This window comes from Apodemus sylvaticus, chromosome 8 (assembly GCF_947179515.1).
Source record: "Apodemus sylvaticus chromosome 8, mApoSyl1.1, whole genome shotgun sequence".
In the NCBI taxonomy this organism is placed as follows: Eukaryota; Metazoa; Chordata; class Mammalia; order Rodentia; family Muridae; genus Apodemus; species Apodemus sylvaticus.
Window position 1 is genome coordinate 95,124,401 of NC_067479.1, and position 19,609 is coordinate 95,144,009.

At 45.9% G+C, this 19,609-nt stretch overlaps 1 protein-coding gene across 1 annotated transcript; it reads right to left on the minus strand.

Moving 5' to 3' along the window:
- Positions 1 to 1,827: 1,827 nt before the first annotated feature.
- Positions 1,828 to 19,605, minus strand: Mettl6 (methyltransferase 6, methylcytidine). Its single transcript, XM_052190092.1, has 6 exons — positions 19,508 to 19,605; positions 18,129 to 18,496; positions 16,853 to 16,987; positions 11,688 to 11,858; positions 7,907 to 8,048; positions 1,828 to 4,663 (listed from the first exon to the last, which is right to left on the minus strand). The coding sequence occupies exons 2-6, from the start codon at positions 18,351 to 18,353 to the stop codon at positions 4,488 to 4,490; spliced, it is 849 nt and encodes a 282-aa protein (XP_052046052.1). The 5' UTR covers positions 18,354 to 18,496; positions 19,508 to 19,605; the 3' UTR covers positions 1,828 to 4,487.
- Positions 19,606 to 19,609: the final 4 nt, after the last annotated feature.

Consider the following 19,609-nt stretch of genomic DNA (forward strand, 5'->3'; position numbering starts at 1 on the left):
AGTTAGGGAAAGGACTGAAGGGGATGGCAACCCCATAGGAAGACCAACAGTATCAACTAACTCGGACTCTGGAGAGCTCCCAGAGACTAAGCCATCAACTAAAGAGCATACACAGGCTGGTCCGAGGCCCCCAGCACATTTGTAGCAGAGGACTGCCTTGTGTGGCCTCAGTGGGAGAGATGTACCTAATCCTGTAGACTTGATGCTACAGGGAGGGGCACCTTCTCAGAGGTGAAGGGGAGGGAGGATGGGAGAACTCTGCAAGGGAGAACAAGAGGGGGCAATATTTGGGGTGTAAATAATATAATAAAGTCAAGGAACTGGGTCAGAATCCCAGGTCAGCCTCCCTGACACTGACTTTTCTCCTCCTACTTTATTCTGTCTTCACCAGGCTCGGTCACAGAATCTGAGGGAGTGGTCACAGAATCTGAGGGAGCGGTCACACTAGAGGGAAAGGACCTCCCAGAAGGGGTCTTGAGCAGCATCCTGGGCTAAGCCAGCCCACGATGCCTTTGGTGGAGGCCAGGGACTGAACGGAGACCCTAGATCTTCTGAGACCTGTGTGATTTCTTACAGGCTTCCATCCTTTACAAAACGATTTCAAGAAAAACCAAAAACAACCCCACCAAAAAACAAACTCCTGTATGTTATCAGGTTTGTTCTTACAATAGCCATTTCTGAGCCTCCAAAGAGAGGATACCCAGAGCAACTGACAGCAGGAGAAAAGGGCTTCTCTCAGGTTGAAACAGATGGCCCTGAAGGGCAGCCAGCAAGCACAACTGAGCTCTGAGTCACACCTCCTCTCTCCAGGACTGGGGGACTTATTCTGACTGGACCAAACCTGAATATTTTCCAGCCTCGTCCCCACAAGGACCACCCCCCTTTGCGATATGGTTCAGTCTGAAAGGCCCTGGCTAGCCATGTGTTCAGGTAGGGACTCTCACCAACTTTCTGCAAGCACAGAAAAGGCTTGCAGGGAAGAACTTCAATTCTGTGTCATAATTTAAAAGTCACATGTGGAAGTGCCCAGGAGATGGGTCATTGGACCAATTTAGGGAGTTCCCCATAGTCTACAAAACTAGCTTTGGGCCCCAATAATCCTCTCTAGCCACTGCTTCCCCACAGGGAACTGGGCCCAGTCCAATGCCCTTTCACAGATGAAATGCAAACTCTTTAGTAGAGATCAACTGTGCTTCTGGAGAAACTGCATGGGGCAGATGGGGATGCTACTTGCTTAGCACTTGAGGGCCTAGGTTCAACTCCTAGTACAGCAACAAGATACAAATAGTTTAGCTGGCATGGTGGTGCATGCTTTCAATTCCAGCAGAGGCCAGCCTGATCTACAGAGTGTATTCCAGGCTAACCAGGGCTACTAGCTCTAGTGACATCCTGTCTCAAAAATAACAACCACAAAATTGCTTTTAGATTAATGTATATGCATGTGAATTCTGCCTGCATATATGTAGGTACACCGCGAGTATCTGGTACCAGAGAAAATTCAGATGAAGCTGTTAGGTCCCTGAGGCTGGCGTTGTGAGCTACCAAATGGGTGCTGGGAATTTAACTTGGGTCCTTTCCAAGATAATCTGAGGTTGACCCCTGAAACGGAATGCAGAGAACTAACTCCTAAAAGTTGTATTAATACTTGTATGTACTGTATCAGCTCCTGCCTTCAGGTTTCTGCCATGTTTGAGTTGCTATCCTGACTTCCTTCAATAATGGACTTTGGATGTAGAAGCGTAAACCCTTTCCTCCTACCCTGCTTTTGGTCACGGTGCTTTACCATAGTAACATAGTAACCCAAATTAAGACATCCAGAAACAATGGTTTAATCATGCTAAACAAAGACTTTTAATATTTTCCATCACTCTTCAGCATGTAAATATTAAATTACTATTTCTTTAAAATTGCATTGTTAGAGCCAGGCAGTGGTGGTGCATGCCTGTAATCCCAGCACTCTGGGAGGCAAAGGCAGGAGGATTTCTGAGTTTGAGGCGAGCCTGGTCTACAGAATGAGTTCCAGGACAGCCAGGACTACACAGAGAAACCCTGAATTGAAAAAACCAAATCCAAAAAAACCCAACCAACCAACCAACCAACCAACCAACCAAACAAACAAACAAACAAACAAACAAAAAAACAAAAACAAAAAAAACCCCAAAATTGCATTGTTAGGATACTTTTTAAAATTTCTGTTTAGGGGGTTGGAGAAATGGCTCAGTGGTTAAGAGCACTGGCTGCAGTTTCATAGGACTTAGGTTTGATTCCCAGCACCCACACACAGTAACTCAAGACTCAACTGTAACTCCAGACTCAGGGATCCGACATCCTCTGGCTTCCATGGGAATCACACATGAATATAGCATACAGACATATATGCATAAAACACCACACACATTAACAAAAATCTACTTAATGGGTCTAGTGCTTAAGAGTGAAGGCACAAGGACTTGGGGTCAAATCCTGAGCATCCATATAAAAACTGCTGGGCATGGCCTTTACCACCAACACTGGGAGGTGGGAACTGGCGGGTCCGAGAGCCTGAAGACAAGCTCCACGTCAGCAGGGAACTGTCTCCAGGATAGGGCGAGCGTGAGAGAGGAAGGCAGCGTGTCTTCCTGAACTCACACCCACACGTTTATTCCTATCATACACACCCACGCAAAGCCTCAGACTTATGTTTCTTAAAATGTCATTAAATTTTGGTTTAAGGACAGAATTCCCAACAATTCATCAAACAGCCATGAACCTGCTATTTTGTACTACACATATTTATGTAGTGTTTTCAGCAAGAATGACAATCACAGAAATCAATCACCCACGAAAGAACTGAAGAGGCCTGACATCCTACTGTGTGAAGTTTCCAACCAAGACCCAATCCTTGGCTTTTTGTTTTGGGACTGCAGTCTCATGTAGCCCAGCCCGATGTTAAACTTGCAGTGAAGCCAGGAATAAGCTTGAATTTAAGATGAAAAGTCTGGTGTGGCATGGTAGTCCCCACCCCTAATCCTAGCCCTGAAGAGGCAGATCCCTGTGAGTTGAAGCCAGCCTACTCTATACAGCAAGTTCTGGGACAGTCAGGACCACATAGACACTGTCAGAAAAATAACAAAATACTCTTTTAAACACTTACTTTCTGTGTGCACACGTGGGCCATGGTGCTCATATGGAGGTCAGAACAATCGGTGGGAACGGATTCGTTCCTTCCACAATGTGGGCTCTAAGTAGTTAACTGGGGCAGCAGGCTTGCTGGCAACTGCCGGGATCTGCTGAGCCACATCTCTGGCTCTCAACTTACTTATTTATACACATGATGCATGTATTCACATCTTCTTCTGTGAGAGTGGACACATGCGTGCTAGGACTCCGTGGAGGGAGGATAACCTCTGGGGTTTGCCCAGGTTATCTCTGCTCTGTGTGCTTGCACAGCCCTGGCTACCCGGCCCTCACACTTCTGAGGACGTCTCTGTCCCACCTCCCACTGCTGGGATTACAGATGCATGCCATTCCCAGCTTTAGGCAGGTTCGTGGGATCCAACTCAGGTCCTCACTTGCATGGCACGTACTTGCTGTCTCCTTAGCCCAACAAGTGCTGTGATATGGGTGACACCACACCGTCAACTCCCTGCTGGGGATTAACTCATGCCTGCCAGGCAAGCATTCTACCGACCATCTGAACACAGCCAGTTTGAACCCAAGATTTAATTCTTTAAATAAACAAGCACATCCACCTGATTAGTGTGCAAACTTGCTTTAGTCTCTCATAGGTGGTAAGTCTGTATGTATACCAAAGGGTTGTCTTAAAGTGATCACCAGCAGGTGCTTGACTTGTGACCTGATCACACACACCTCCCGCTCGGCTCTCCTGCTTCCCTCCCTCCCTTTGTGGAGACGGTAAATTTTATACCGCCACCAAACCACAAGACTTTCCTTTCAGGACTTACGGATTCTGTTTTACTACAGTGTGCAAACAAATTCACTTTATTTACTTATTCGTGTATGTGAGGTTAGAAAACAATTCTCCTCGCTCTCACTCTCCACCTCTCTGAAGCCAGGTCTCTCAGGGCTGCCACACTTCTCCAGGCTAGCTGGTCCTGAGCCTTCACGGTGATTCTTCTGCCTCTGCTTCTCATCTTGAGGTAGGAGTACTAGGATAAATTCAAATTGCCAAACCTGGATATTTTTCTTTTGTAATGTGGGTGTTGGCCTGCACGTATGTCAGTGCGCCTCTTGCCGTGGCCTGAGGAGGGCACCCAGCATCACCGATGGGCGGGAACTGCCATGTAGGAGCAGGCCTGCTGAGCCATCTCTCCTGCCCGGTGCCTTTGTTCCAGACAAGGACTGCTGGCCCACTTGGCCGCTGAGCCCATTTACCTTTACCTGATGAGCTGACTCCCCAGCCTTCACTTGTTCTCTATAAAAATAATACATCCAAGTTTTAAAAATTCAGAATATAAAAAATACAGAACAGTTTAAAATTCTTTTCTTCAAAGAGAAGCAGAGTCAGTGGCAGGGGCTGGGTCCTTTGGAGGCTTCCGGAACTTGCTCTGAAGGAAAACTCGTGGCACGCACAGGCCCTCTTTTTTATTCACCGTCTCTCGGAACACATACTCGTTGACCACCTCTTCATAACCTGCGTCCACAAAGAGCTGCGCCAGGAACTCTAGGAGGCAAGCGGGGAACTTGTCTGTCTGTCTCTGTATGAAAACTTCAATGTTGAATTTGGTTCTGTTTTAAAACTTTTCTTCCTTGGTTTTTATTCCCTTTTGAGACAGGATTTCACTTTACATCTCTGGCTGGCCTCAACTTTTTTATGCTCCTGCCTCAGCTTCCCCAGTGCTGGGAATACAGGCCTGTGCTAGCACGCCAGGCTTGCTTTGTTTTCATTCACTCACTTACCCATTAATTCACTCACTCACTCACTCACTCACTCACTCACTCACTCACTCACTCACTCACTCACTCATATTTCCTTAGTTCACGCTATCTTAAAAAAAAAAAAAACTCAACAGATTCCTATTTCTCATGGTCTTAACACCCAGACAGAAACCTCCAATTAAAGAATCAACAAAGATGTACATATCTTGGCGTATTCTTATGTTAGCATATACAAAAGTCTGACTAAAAAGAAACAAAGCCCAAGCGAGCTATTGAAAAGGCCTGTACACACTTAACCTGGTTATTGAAAGGAAGGATATCTGTGACTAGAATGAGGGCTGGGAGAGATTACCAGGTAGTGATAATTTTACCTCAGCAAAACATCACACAGGTTAAATGAACCAAACAAGTAGAACAAAGGGTTGTGGAGCACTGTGCAGACCCACTAAGGGCCTTACTGTGCAGCTGTACTGTGGAGCACTATGAAGACCCCACTGAGGCTTCCTGATGACTTCTAAAGCATTTAGCCAGATGCGGCCATTTCACACACCTTAAATTCATCTTCATTTCCACCTGACATGGTACATTTACTTGTGACCACTTGTTTTTTAGTTTTAATATTTAGAATAATGTCAGGAAACAGAAATATGAGGCAGACACAGACTGCTATAAGGTTAAGGATAGCCTGGGCTATTGGCTTGAGGTTTTATTTTAAAACAGCAGCAACAACAACAACTAAAAACTATAGAGTTGCAGATACAGCTCATCAGCTAAGAGCACCTGCTGTTCTTGCAGGAGATGCAGGTTTGGTGTCCGTGGTGGCTCACCACTGCCCGTAACTTCAGCCCCAGGAGATCTGACACCCTCTTATGACTTCTGCACATGCCAGGCATGCACATGGTACACAAAAACATATGCAGGCAAAACATATACACATAACGAACCAAAAAAACCTAAGCCTAACACTAAAGGGGAAAAGACCTAGGGACACAGATTAGCAGTAGAGCACGTGCCTGACATGCTCCAAGCCCTGGGTACAAGCCCCAGCATTGCAAAAATAAATGAGCCACCTCCCATCTAAACCCGCAGAGCCACAGAGCCTTAAAAAAAAAAAAAAGGCCAATTATCTTTTATTCCAGATTATTAGGTAGACTTAAAACTAATGCTTGAAACACTTAAAAACTGAAATGTTTGGCATTTTCTGATCCAAAATGCCTTTTAAAAGTATTTTTTATTATTATCTTGTATGTGGACTGCATTATGCATGTGTATGCACCTATGTGCAAGAGCATGCACACATATAAAGAGGTCACATTCTCCACTTTAAAAAAACATTTATGCCAGGCGGTGGTGGCGCACGCCTTTGATCCTAGCACTTGGGAGGCAGGGGCAGGCGGATTTCTGAGTTTGAGGCCAGCCTGGTCTACAGAGTGAGTTCCAGGACAGCCAGGGCTACACAGAGAAACCCTATCTAGAAAAACCAAAGATAGATAGATAGATAGATAGATAGATAAATAAATAAATAAATAAATAAATAAATAAATAAATAAATAAATAGCATTTATGTCCATGGATGCTTTGCCAGCGTGTATGCATATGCACCACATGCATGCTTGGGGCCACAGCTGCCAAAAGAAGACAGACTTCATCTGTTAGCCACATGTGGCTGCTACTGGGATTCAAAGCTAGGTTGTCCGGAGGTACTCCTAACCACTGAGCCATCTTTCCAGCCCTCCACCTTACTTTTTTGGGGGATGATGGTGACAGGATTTCAAGTTTCTCTGTGTAGCACTGGCTGTCTCGGAAGCTGCTCTGCAGACCAGGCTGGCCTCAAACTCTGAGATCCACCTGCCTCTGCCTCCCACGTGCTTGGTTTGACACTGCAATTCTTAACATCCACGCACCAAACGCAAGGGCACCCTTTTTTGAGACAGGGTCTCTCTTAGATAGCCCTGGCTGTTCTCATCCACCTCACTTTTTGAGACAGGATTTCTCACCCGCACGGGCATTGCCAACAAAACTATCTAACCAGCAAGCTCCAGGGATCTCAGCTGTCTCTGCCTTCCCAGCACCAGGATTACAGGTTCATGGCACCATATATGGCTTTATCACAGCGAAGCTGAGATGCTGCAGCATATACTTATTATTAACTGAGCCATCTTCCCAGTTACAGGCATCTAACTTTGTTATTGTTTTTCCAGACAGGGTCTCATGTAGCCCAGGAACAAGCTGAGGGTCAACATGACCTATGGTTTAATTTATTTTCTGTGTATGAGAGTTTTGCCTGCATGAAGCATTTGCGCCACGTGCATGCCTGCTGCTCACAGGGGCCTGGTCAGAGGAGGCGTTTGATCCCTGGGAACTGGGTTACAGGTGGTTAAGCCACTATATGGGTATGGGGAACTAAACCAGGTCTTTGGCAAGTGCAACAAGTGCTTTTAACTGCTAAACCATTTCTGCAGCTGGGCCTTTAACTCGATCTTTCTGGTTCTGCCTCTTGAATGCTGGTGTCTAAGTCCTGTGTGTAACTACCCCAGTTAATGCAGTGCTGGAGACTGAACTCAGAATCTGACCAAGGCTAGGTCACCACCCAAGCTATATTCCTGGTATTCTTTGATAGCAAATTTATCTACTTGAAATCAGATCTAATCACTTTTACTCAAGGATTTTTGCCTTTGGGTCTGGGAAAGTACCCTCACACCACCAAGGTGAACTTAAGGCACTTATCTGAAAGATGTGACTTTCTGGTCCTCCTTCCCGCTTCCCAGCACAGTTCCTGTTGGCATCCCGTGACAGGTCTGAGCCCTGTCTACTCTGCAAGGCTCACTCACTAGCCACTGTCGGCAGAGGCCTTTAAGCCCCCACAGGCCAGAGCTGGCTATGTGCTGTGCATCAGAACTCGTGCTAGGGACTTGGGGCTTGTGTGTCGGGATGGCCACAGACCTGTCCAGGCAGCACTCCACCGATGGCGCCATCAAGTACTGAGCAGAGACTGACACACTCTAAGGAGACACTCCACTCCTCTTACCATCAGTAAAAAAATACGATCTGGTTCCATCTTGTCTGACATAAAAGTTTTCTCCAAGTTTGCTTCCGGCTTTAAATCTAAGCATGGCGTGATCATTCAGCCCGTAGTCACGGAACAAGACACTTCCGCCTGGCTTCAATACCTACAGAAGTAAAGCAGGTTGTCCATGACCCAGTCAGGCCAAATATCACCTGATGACGTTAGAAGTAAAACAGACCCGTGGGAGTTGTGAAAGAAGGCATACAAAATACCCTTGACACGACTGGTTGCTCTTAGAAACCATGTCAGTGTGGGAGTTCCAAGAGGCCGAGGCAGGAATATCATTTGGAGTTTGAGGCCAGCCTGGCCTGCACAGTACCTGGTCCACCCGGTTTACATAGCAAGAGGATCCTGTCTCAAAAAACCAAAAATTAAATAAAATGCCTTAAAAGTCACTTTTTAGATATAGTAGAGCACCTTGCAGTTATGCCCACATAAAAGCGAGCACACAGGGCACACTTTTGCCTTCTGCAAGGCATGAGCCGTCTCCTTCCCTAGGCTGAGTTCCAGATATCTGCTTCTGACAACCTACCTCTGAAGGGCTCCTGTGTGTGACTCCCTACTGGGTCCCAACACTGCCCTTCCCCCACCCCAAGTGCTGGGCTCTGGCCTGATCACCTGCTCTTAGCATGGGAAGTCTGCATCACGTGGGAAGAGTCAGGAAAGTGACCCTTTCCTTTCCTCAGAGCCCTCTATCTGTGGTGTAGACAGTGCCACACAGGCTTCTATACACTTCAAGACTGACCGGTGGTCCACAGACCCAACCACCAGGCTGAGCACAGAGTACTTATTTTACAATAAGAGATGCCATTTCCTGTGACAAGTTTTGCCTCCTCTGGAAAGCCTGTAGTGGCACCTGTATAGCCATATCCTCCCTGCAGCCTCTTTGGTTTTGGGGGAGACTCTTGTTATATATAGGGAAGCTTGCCTGGCATTGGCGCCCTAGAGTGATGAAGCCACGGTGGGGAGTGTATGCGACACTGTTCCTGGGCTTTGCCCCGGGCTGCTGCTGTTCTGTCTGCAGAGCCTGAGGATGGCTTCTCGAGATCTCTAGTACTTTGCCAACAGAGCACACTTTTAAATTAGCCAACAAATCTCGATGATAGCAAGGAGAAAGCAATCAGACTGGGCTAGAAAGTCACTATGGCTCAGCTGAAAAAGACCTCTAACGGAGATTAAAAATAGGAGGGATACTAAAATGAACGAAAGCTCAAGAAAACTTTCTACAAATGTGGTATGTCATACCTACTAAAATATAGATGGCATATGATTTATTACTGCAATAGGTTGCGAAGAGGCTGGTCTCTGAAGGGCACTAGGACACTCAGATGCTGGAAGCACTGGCATCTAGGCGGTGTGCTCAAAATAAGCACAAACCAAAGCCCCTCTAAGGCATACTTAGGATCAGGGCACCACAGCAGTACTAAGCCTGAGGGAGAGGAAAGCACAGACCACATTTGGAGGCTGTGGAGCAGACTCAGCCTAGGAGCGAGACGACCCCCAATGGATATGACCTGCCAACAGGCTCTCAGGTCCAGGTGCACCTTCATGCTTACTGCTCCTGTGGGAATGTGCCATACCTTAATATGAAAGCTGTGGAAGTCCACTATGAGTTTGGATGGTAACTAATGAAAACATCATTGTATCACGGTACAGTTCTTTTTATAATTAAATTTTTTTTTTTTTTTTAGACAGGGTCACACAAGGTAGCTGTGGCTGGTCTGAACTCATTAAAGAGGCTAGCCCCAAATTTACAGAGATCCACCTGCTTCTGAATGTTCATTACAAGCTCTGTTCTCACAGAAACCTGCTATCTACGGAGGCCAGTTTCCCTCCAGGCCAGGCTGTGCTTTCTCCTGATGCTGCATCACTCCCAGGGCCTGGCATCCCCTGCTGTATCCTGGGCATCCTTTCTTTTTCTATTCCTCTCTCTCTCTTTTCTTGTCATCAAACAAAGTGCTCACTATCCCTTGCTACTCTTACCTATGAATTCAAGTCTCATATACACAAAGTACTCAGATATTCAAAACGATGACTAGTGAGAACAGGAAAGAATAAATGCGCAGGCTTTAAAGTTAAAATGTTTGAGAAGATTCCTTTGTGTGCAGGTACATTTTTTGTCTTCCCATGTAGCTCAGGTTTGCCTCAAATTGAGACTCCTCCTGCCTTGGCCTCCTGGGTGCTGAAATCACAAGCAGGTTCCATGTGCCTGTCAGAATTCACCACTTTACCATTTTTAGTGATTGGTTTCATTGATTCTTTTGTTTTTTAAGAGGTTCCTCTGGCTGACCTGGAATTCACTCTGTGGAATGAGTTCACTCACTCACCAGGCTGGCCGTGAACCTGGAGATCCGCCTAGGAGGCCCTCCCAAGCCCTGGGACCAAGGGTGCATCACCACCACCTGTCAATTTCATTAATTGACACTGTCTGCAGTGTCTCGGGCTCACTGCAGTTAACTCTGCACAGCAGTTCTTCACCGCAGTGACCTCACTCACTGGTACACTCAGCTTGAGCACCAGGAGGAACCAAACTTAGAGACTGGTGCCAGAGCTGGTCTTGACAGAGCCCGTCTTACCCATACGGGGAAGTGTTTTCTTGAGACACTGCATCAAGTAACCTAGGCTAACTTCGAATTCGCTCTACAGATGAGAACGACCTTAAACTCTTGAGCTGCCTGAGGATGAAGGTGCACACGATCACAATGGCTTGTTTGTTTTCAGAAAGAGTCTATAGCTTAGGCACAGCTCTTGACTGTGGAGAACTTTTGGTGCTTGTCAATGGGCTCAAGAAGCAGGATCAGATAGGAGTATCAGCATTTGAGCTAAAGCAAGAATCAAGTGAACACAGCCAAGGAATGCGTGACTTCCCTTTTGGCTTGGTAATCCGGATATGCCCCAGACCCAGTGACTGGAGACTTCATTTATTGTTTTGTTTGATTACTATGTGGTGTGATCTCTTTGTTCATTGCCTTGATTACTTTGTCTTTGATCTAAAAACTGACCTTATTCTCTGCAAGTACCTAGAATGGTATAAAAGCTGGCTGAAAAAAAATAAAACTGGCTGGAGTCATGTTATAATGTTTGTCTAATTCTTTTTCTTTTCTTCCCCTCCCTTGAGACCCTGTTGACTGAGCTGGCTTGGTCACTTGACTCACAAAGTAGGCCAGGCTGCCCTTGAACTCATAGCACTTGCCTACCGCAGCCCTGAGTATTAGGATCACAGGCATGCCATAGCAGCTGCCTAGTGGCCACAGCAGTTCCAGTTCCTGCCATCCTAACAGGAATCATGACAGTAATAGTAATGTAACAAGCACTGTGCTGGGCACACGTCATATATCTTATTTAATCTTCCCTAAATGCCACCATTTCAGTATTATCCAGCCCACTGTTCAGGTATAGAAACAAGCTTGCAGAGGTGAAGGAACTCGCTTAAGCAGTGAGCTAGTGTAGGGCCTCGGCTTCCGAGCATGCTTTTGACCATTTACTTACACACCATCTCACCTTATGGACCCCAGGTAACGGCAGCACCTTCCTTGCTCTGGGGAGCAGCCACATCACTGTACAATCCAGAGCTGCAGGGGATGCTTCACGGCAGAGACTCCCTTTCTCTGGACTAGCTACAGTCTACCACTGGCTATGGGAAGGCACTGGGAATGCAGCACACAAGCCTTACAGCGAAGGCAGGCAAGAGAAGAAACAGGGTGATCGGCCCGCAAGTACAAATGTCCAGTTACTCACTCACCTTGAACACGTTTAGTAAGACGAGGTGCATCTTCTCAGGGTGCACAGCAGAAAGCACAAAGATCAAGGTGACTGCATCCACAGACTCTGGTGGGACATGGTCAAGGAGGTCATCTCTAGTGAGGTCACACTGGAAGACTTTGCATCTCTCTGCGTTGTACAAAGGATGTTGCTAGAAAGGGGAAAACAGAAAGAACTTGTGATTTGAATCAATCACCATGCTGGTGCATATATGACCAGAGATCCTGTTTCTACTTGTTTACTGCTGCATGGCATGGTCACTTGTTACTGGGGAAGTAAGATTCGTTACTGCTACGGGGCACTGCAGCGCTTCAGCAGCCTGCTTGTAACTGAGGGCAGGGCAGTCTGGGACAGACAGTCTGGGGCATAGTCAAATCCAAGAGTGTTAGAAGCCTCTTTTTCTAAAAGGATGATACAAAGTCAGCAGCCACTTCCTAACCCTGGTTATCCCTGACAAGCCTACACTCTGTGAGAAGTCCTTCCAGTTTACCCCCCTGGGATGCCTCCATAGTTCGTATGTGGTATATTTGCTGTGAGAGAAAAGACTAAAGATCCTAACCATCTTTCCTTCTAGTAAGTGGATTCCTGGTACATTTTGGTTGGTTGGTGGACTCCAACACACTTATGAGTATTACGAAGGAAGAGAAGAAGTTTTATCATGTAAGTGACCTGAACAAATTAGTATGCAAGACTGCTGAGTGAGCATATTTAGTATTAAAAAAAGATTATTTTTATTTAATGTGTATGAATGTGCAGGTGAGTGGCCCTCGGAGGCCAGAGGACACTGAATCCCCTGGAACTGGGGTTGCAAGCAGTTGTTAGCCACCAGATGTGGGTGGTGGGACTAGAACTCAGGTCTTCATTGAGTAAGCATCCTTAACCACTGAACCATCTCTCTAGCCCTGCAAAAGTCAACTTTTAAAATGAAGGAAATAGATGTTGAGAGTGACTGTCTCCCAAGCCAAGCAACTGCTATTTTGGGGAGTTCAGCTACATACCCTTGCAGAAGGAGTCTCCCGGCTGGGCCTGCTGGTTACTCACCCCCATCTGGGAGGGGTGGGAAGAGCCATAAGCACCTCGCCTGAGTATCCGACTGCCCCCCACTTTGGGGGCTGAGGCAAAGGAAGCAATGCTCTGTTTAGTTGGCTGAAGGAAAACTCTCATGCTTGCTGGGCAGGTGCAGCGTGCCATGTCAGGGAGCAGCACCCAGAGCTCTGCAGGCAACCCTCCCTCCCCTACGCTCTGCAAGAAAATCCAAGGAACTAACTTAGTGCGAGCTCCCAGAGCAAGCTGTGGATGACGGTGCTTTGATACGCCACTGAGGCCACAGAAGGGAATGGTGGGCATCATTAAGGTCCCCCAGAAAGGAACTTTACCAACAGAAGGACATATACCACTAGACATCAAAACACACAGAATACAGAAATAAAACAATGTGGTTTGAGAATGAGAGCAAACAGTTCACCAAATCAGACGATTCCTAAATAGATCCACGTGTATGTGTGAGAACTGAGTTATGACCAAAGATGGCAATTAGATAAGGTCAGTGATGATAATGAATACTCCCAATGTACTGTGTTCTGAAAACTAGATACAAAGACCTTAGCTTAGAGATGAACACAAATAGAAAGACATGGCTCCCATACTTATTCCTACAAAGAAAGAAAGAAAGAAAGAAAGAAAGAAAGAAAGAAAGAAAGAAAGAAAGAAAGAAAGAAAGAAAGCAAGCAAGCCATGAGGATAGAGAAACACAAACATCTTCAGGGAGACTCAGGCGCCAAGTACTTGCTTACCTGAGGCAGAAATCTCCAGGACAGAAAAACAACACTGAAAAATTAGCAGCTGGGCAGTGGCAGTGCACGCATTTAATCCCAGCATCTAGGAGGCAGTAGGTGGATCAGAGTTCAAGGTCAGCCTGGTCTGCAGAGTGAGTGCCAGAGAAATCCTGTCTCAAAAACCCAACCCTCAGGGCTGGAGAGATGGCTCAGCGGTGATTAGGATGCTCTTCCAGAGGTTCCGAGTTCAAGCAACCACATGGTAGCTCACAACCATCTTTATAAAGGGGTCTAATGCCCTCGTTGTGTCTGAAGATAGCTACAGTATACTCATGTATATAAAACAAATGAATAATTCTTTAAAACAAACAAACAAACAAACAAACCCAACCCTCCTCACCTTTCTTTAAAAACAAACCATCCATCCACTGTTGTGGGGATAAGAGGCACAGGGGCTGTTTCTGCTGAACTTGTCTCCACCAGCAATACTGCCAGTACCTCACAGAGGATGCTGGTCTCTCTGGGGCTGGCTTTTCCTCACATCCTTTTAGCAAGAAAAAGTGACTATGCAGTAATAAAGTAAGCTAAAGCTAGAGCCTATGAGTACCAGTGAAGTAGCACGCAGCTCTGGTTAGAGGGCAGTGGGGACCTTCTCTGCCCAGACCCAAGAATATCCTCAAGACTACAGATAGGGCATTGGTAGACTCTCTCAAAGCTGGGAAAGAGATGGGCGAGAAAAACTGTGTTCTCAGACAAACAGAAATCTCATGGGAGCTAGAGGGATGACTCAGCACAGTTAGGAGCACTGGTTGCTTTTCCAGAGGACCTGGGTTTGATTCCCAGCACCTACATGGCAGCCCACAATGGTCTTCTGACCTCCATGGGCACCAGGCACGCATGTGGTGCACATACATACATGTAAGGAGAACATCCATACACATAAAATAAAATCTGTCTTATAAAAAAATGAAAAGAAAAATGTATAAGTCCCTACTCTGAGGTATGAAGCTACTGACAGTTCAAAACCAGAGAGGCAAGACAAAGATTTGCACTCTTCACCCCAACCAAAAGCCCCCAGTAAGTATGGCTATAGCTAGGAAGAGACAGGCCAGGGACAAAGAGAAGACCTAAAGCTAAAAAAGATATACAAAAGTCACCAAAGGAGTTTTAAGTGTTTGGTATTCAGTGCAACAACAAAGAGAATAAGAGAAACTGTATCATGTAATACCCAACTCTTGATTATAAACTCTTATTGACTTCAGTATCTACTGTCCTAATATTATGTGCAACTTAAAAGCACGTAAGGGCTACCAAGAAGCAAGAAAAAGAGTCTGAAGAAAGAAGGCCCAGTATCAGAGCCTAACTCAAATATGGCATTAAATTAACGACTAAGAGTTTAGGCATTTAAAATAATAATCAAAATGGTATAGACACAGGGCTAAAGAGAGGACTCAGTGGGTAAGGGTGCCTGTTACTAAGTCTCACTATCTAAGTCTATCCCCAGAACCCACATCGTGGAGAGAATTGACTTCACCATGTTGCCCTCTGATCTCTACACATGTAATAGCATATGCATGCCCACATACATGTATACACACACAGTTTAAACAAGTAAACAAGCAATGTTTTTTAAAAAGAACATTAGGGGCAGGAGAGACGTGGCAGTAAAGAATCCAAGCTGCTTTCTCAGAGGACCCGGGTTCAACTTCCACTAAGTGTACCAGGCAGATGGTAGCTGCCTGTAACTCCAGCTACAGGAATCTGAGACTTCTGGCCTCTGCAGGCACTGGCACGCCTGTGCTTATACCCACATGCAGACACATACACACTACACATAAGAACAGAAGAATGAATCTCCAAGAATCTAAAAGAAAACTAAAGTGGTATAGATGAGAATACAGAGGAGTTGGCTCTGCGGTTAAGAGCACTGTCTGCTCTTCCAAAGGACCTGAGTTCAAGCCCCAGCAACCACACGATAGCTCACAACTGTCTGCAACTCCAGTTCTAGGGGATCTGACCCTCTCACACACATATAAGCAGGCAGAACACCAATATACATAAAATAAAAATAAATAAATCACTAAAAAACATAACAAAACAATAAGTGATTAAGTGTCAGGAGTAAAGAATTCTTATACATAAAACCTGTTACCTCAAAAGTAAAATGCTAATAATTTTGCTATGAGCCAGGAAAGGTGGTACACACATGTAACCCCAGCCAGACTCAGGACGCAGAGGCAAGAGGAGCAACAGTTTCACCTCGCCTCAGTCTGTGCTATCTCAAAAAAAAAGGCATAATTAAATCCTGCATTAGAAAAGGCTACAATTAATAGTATTGAAGGGGGGAAAAAGAGATGCTTGTAACACATGTGTGATTAACAAACACTCTCACTATATCCTAAAAATAAGAACAGAAAAACAGGCAAAAGTTATGCACAGATTGATTCTTACAACTGGCACACAGTAAGCTCTCAATAAACACATGCAGAAGAAAGGTCGAGGTAGGAAAACAGTATGTATATTTATGAATTTTAGTCTTCAATAACTCTGGTAATGAGAAAAATAAAATATTCAGACTTTTTTTTCTCATAGATTGGCAAAAAAAAAAAAAAAAAAAAAAAAGAAAAGAAAAAAAGAAAAAAGAAACCCGAGGAAACAATTACTGGTAAAACTATAAATTGCTATGATCTTTTTGAAAGGAAATGTAGCATTATCTGTTAAAACTAAACATTCATACCCTTCTAAGCAATTCTGTTCCTCCATTATTCATCACTAAGGACTGTGCCTGCAAATTCTGTGAAGCTTGTTCACAATTCTGGTCACAGTAACCTATCTTAAAAGGGCACTTGCTGGGCAGTGGTGGTACACGCCTTTAATCCCAGGCCTTGGGAGGCAGAGGCAGAGGCAGGTAGATTTCTGAGTTCAAGGCCAGCTTAGTCTACAGAGTGAGTTCCAGGACAGCCAGGGCTACACAGAGAAACCCTGTCTCTCTCTCTCTCTCTTTTTTTTTGGATTTGGTTTTTTCGAGACAGGGTTTCTCTGTGTAGCCCTAGCTGTCCTGGAACTCACTCTGTAGACCAGGCTCACCTCAAACTCAGAAATCTGCCTGCCTCTGCCTCCCAAGTGCTGGGATTACAGGTGTGCGCCATCATGCCTGGCCCAACCCTGTCTCAAAAAACAAAACAAAACATAAAAGAGCACCACAACCAGCCACCAATCTACATGGTGAGCCATGTGAATCTGGCACAGAGACTGAGTCACAGCAGCACATGGTATCTGTGGTGCTCGCGGCTGGTAAGCCCCTGAAGAGGACAGCATTAGACAAAGGTCCCAGGAAGCAAACAGCAGCATGCATATGTGGCCCACCAACCTTCACGTAGTCGACCGCCCTTGGAGAAAAATCACAGGCATAGGCAAAGATAGCCAAGTCTTCTTCTAAAAGTGGGAACAGACAGTTCCCAACCCCACATCCGGCTTCCAACACTGTCAGCTTTTGACCTTCATACTGAGGAATGAGAACACAAAAGTTGCTGCACATTACATTTGCATAATAAACGACCAAGCTGAAATGTTTAGTAGGCGAGCCGTCGCAGACCTCATGAAGCAGACACTAACCAACAGAGCTAGTAAGGAAAAGCTAACGCTGGTACCTCCTTTATAATCACCGACAATGGCAGTTCAAACAAGGCCATAGCACAGTGCAGACACTCTAGGCTAGCCTCCTCCTCAAATCCCAACCCCTCTTTTGCTCCTGTATTCTATTCTTGGGCAACTCACTTCTATAGCTCTGTGCCTCAATTTTTTGGTCCCTGCAAATGGGAACAACACTAATGAACTTTATAGGGTTGCTATGAGGCTTAACTAAGAGAACTGATCAAAATTCTTAGAAAACAGTTTCAGCGAATAGTTCATTCACTACTAAGTAGCTTCAATCTGTCACTAAAGTCTACTTTGAATATTTAATATTTCTAACTTCCAGATTAGCTTTAACTAAATAGAAAACATTAAGGGGCTGGAAAGATGGCTCTGTGGCTAAGAGAACATGCAACTTTTCCAGAGGACCCGTGTTCAATTCCCTGCATCCATATGGCAACCTACAACTGTCTGTAATTCCAGTTCCAGTGGCTCTGACATGCTCTTCTGAATTCCACAGACACTAGGCATGCATGTGGTGCATTGAAGTACATTCAAGCAAAACACCCATATGCATAATTATATAAACAAATCGAAAAAGAAAACCTTAAAGCTCTGTTTTCTATTAATCAGCCCAGACATCGCTAAGCATACTTGAAACGAAACAGACCTCTCCTTAGGTCCATTTTGATAGACTTCATAATTTTATTAGGGCAGCTGAATCAGTAGAGTGCTTGCCACACGACCACTGGCACTCAGGTAAGAGGCTGGATGTGGTGTCTCACGGCTGGAATCCCATTCTAGGCAGGCTCCCCGGGGCCTACTGGCCATCTAGCCCAAGCTAATCTGTGTGCCCCAAGTCTAGTGAGAGACTCTGTTTCAAAAAACAAGACAGCTCCTGGGAAATGACACCCAAGGTTTCCAGCTGGGAACACACTCCACATGTAATAAAGGACCTCTCTTCTAGGCATCATAAATGAAGATGGCGCAGGCCAGGAGAAACCCCAGCCTACCTCCCTACAAGATCTTAGCTCCTCAAACTCTCTGGTGGTCCAGTGTCTGTCCTTGAAAAAATTGGTACTGTTCCTTTTATAAAAAAGGTCCCAGTTCTTCTGAGCCTCTTTTTCCAGTTTTTGCTGTTTAAAAGAAGACACCAAAGCTTGGTCTCTTTTCAGTTTCTCCTCTTCCTCAGTGCTAAGAATCCTTGTCTGCAGTCCTTTCCTTTGGAAAGAAGCCATTGCAGTTGCTGCAAACACATTCAATGCTGCTAAAGGTCCTCTGTCCTTCAACCATCTGAACAATCGATGCCGAGACTGCAGACGCAGGGGTTTCTCTGGTGCAGTTTCCACAGGTGACTTTCCAGCTTCAACAGGATAGGATGCTACTCAGGAATCAGAGAGAGAGAGAGAGAGAGAGAGAGAGAGAGAGAGAGAGAGAAAGAGAGAGAGAGAGAGACTGATTGATTGATTCTGGCTAGTGAGTCTCTAACATCCTACCTGCTTCTCTCCCTTCCTGTTCATCAGAGCCAGGGGCTCAGTTATGAACGGCTGTCCCTGAAGAAGTCCAGGCTGTCCCTTGAATGTACGTCCTCTTGCTTCAATCTCCCAACTACTGTGCTCATCAAGCTAGAGCGTTCTTTATCACTTCTAGAGTTGGGTTCTAAAGGAGTCCAGGACCCTGGGGGAGAAGTTCCTGGAGGGCTCTTTAAGGCGCTGGGGTCAAGTCACTTGGCACTCACGAGATGCTGACTCTACCCAACACCCTGCCGGGGTTTGGAGAGGTCATAAAGACCAAGACAGTCTACTGCACAGGAGCTTACTACAGTCAGAGACCAGAGCTCTCACGGACCGGACTCCCGACTCAAAGCAGATGAGTCAAGTATTACAAGACATAGGTTTAGTGAGGGCAAAGGGACGCATCCACGAGCTGACTGAGAAAATGTGAGAAAAAAAAAATCTCATCAACGTTCAGTGCCCGTGGAAAACGTGACTTCAAAACAACGGCAACAACCGCCCTAACTGAACGCGGGCAGACGATTGCCAGACAAACAAGGGGTCGCGGTGGGTTAAGGAGGTGACGGAGCTAATCCGGAGAGGCCGGAGTTTCCGATCGTACCCATAAACTGAAGGAAGCGTCGTCGGACAAGAACTGAAATCCTCTCATCGCAACCATGGAGCGAAGTAGGGGGAAGGGCCGAGTGACGGGTGGCTGAAGTCCCGAGAACCGTCATCTCGCTCTGGATCCTCGGATACACTAGGTCGCAAGGGTCTCGGGCACGGTCCAAAGACATTCAGACCCACACTCACACTCGCGTTCACTCAGGTCCCCACGCTCTGGGCTCCCGGCCTTTGGTTCAGAGTCACCAGCAAAGAATCGGTTAGGGCGCACTCACCCGTCAGTCAAGCCCAGGCGTCGGGGGTAGAATCTTCTAGCTGAGGTGTGAACCTCCGTAGACTAGACCAGAAACCGTCCAGAACCGAGGGTTGCAGTTGTT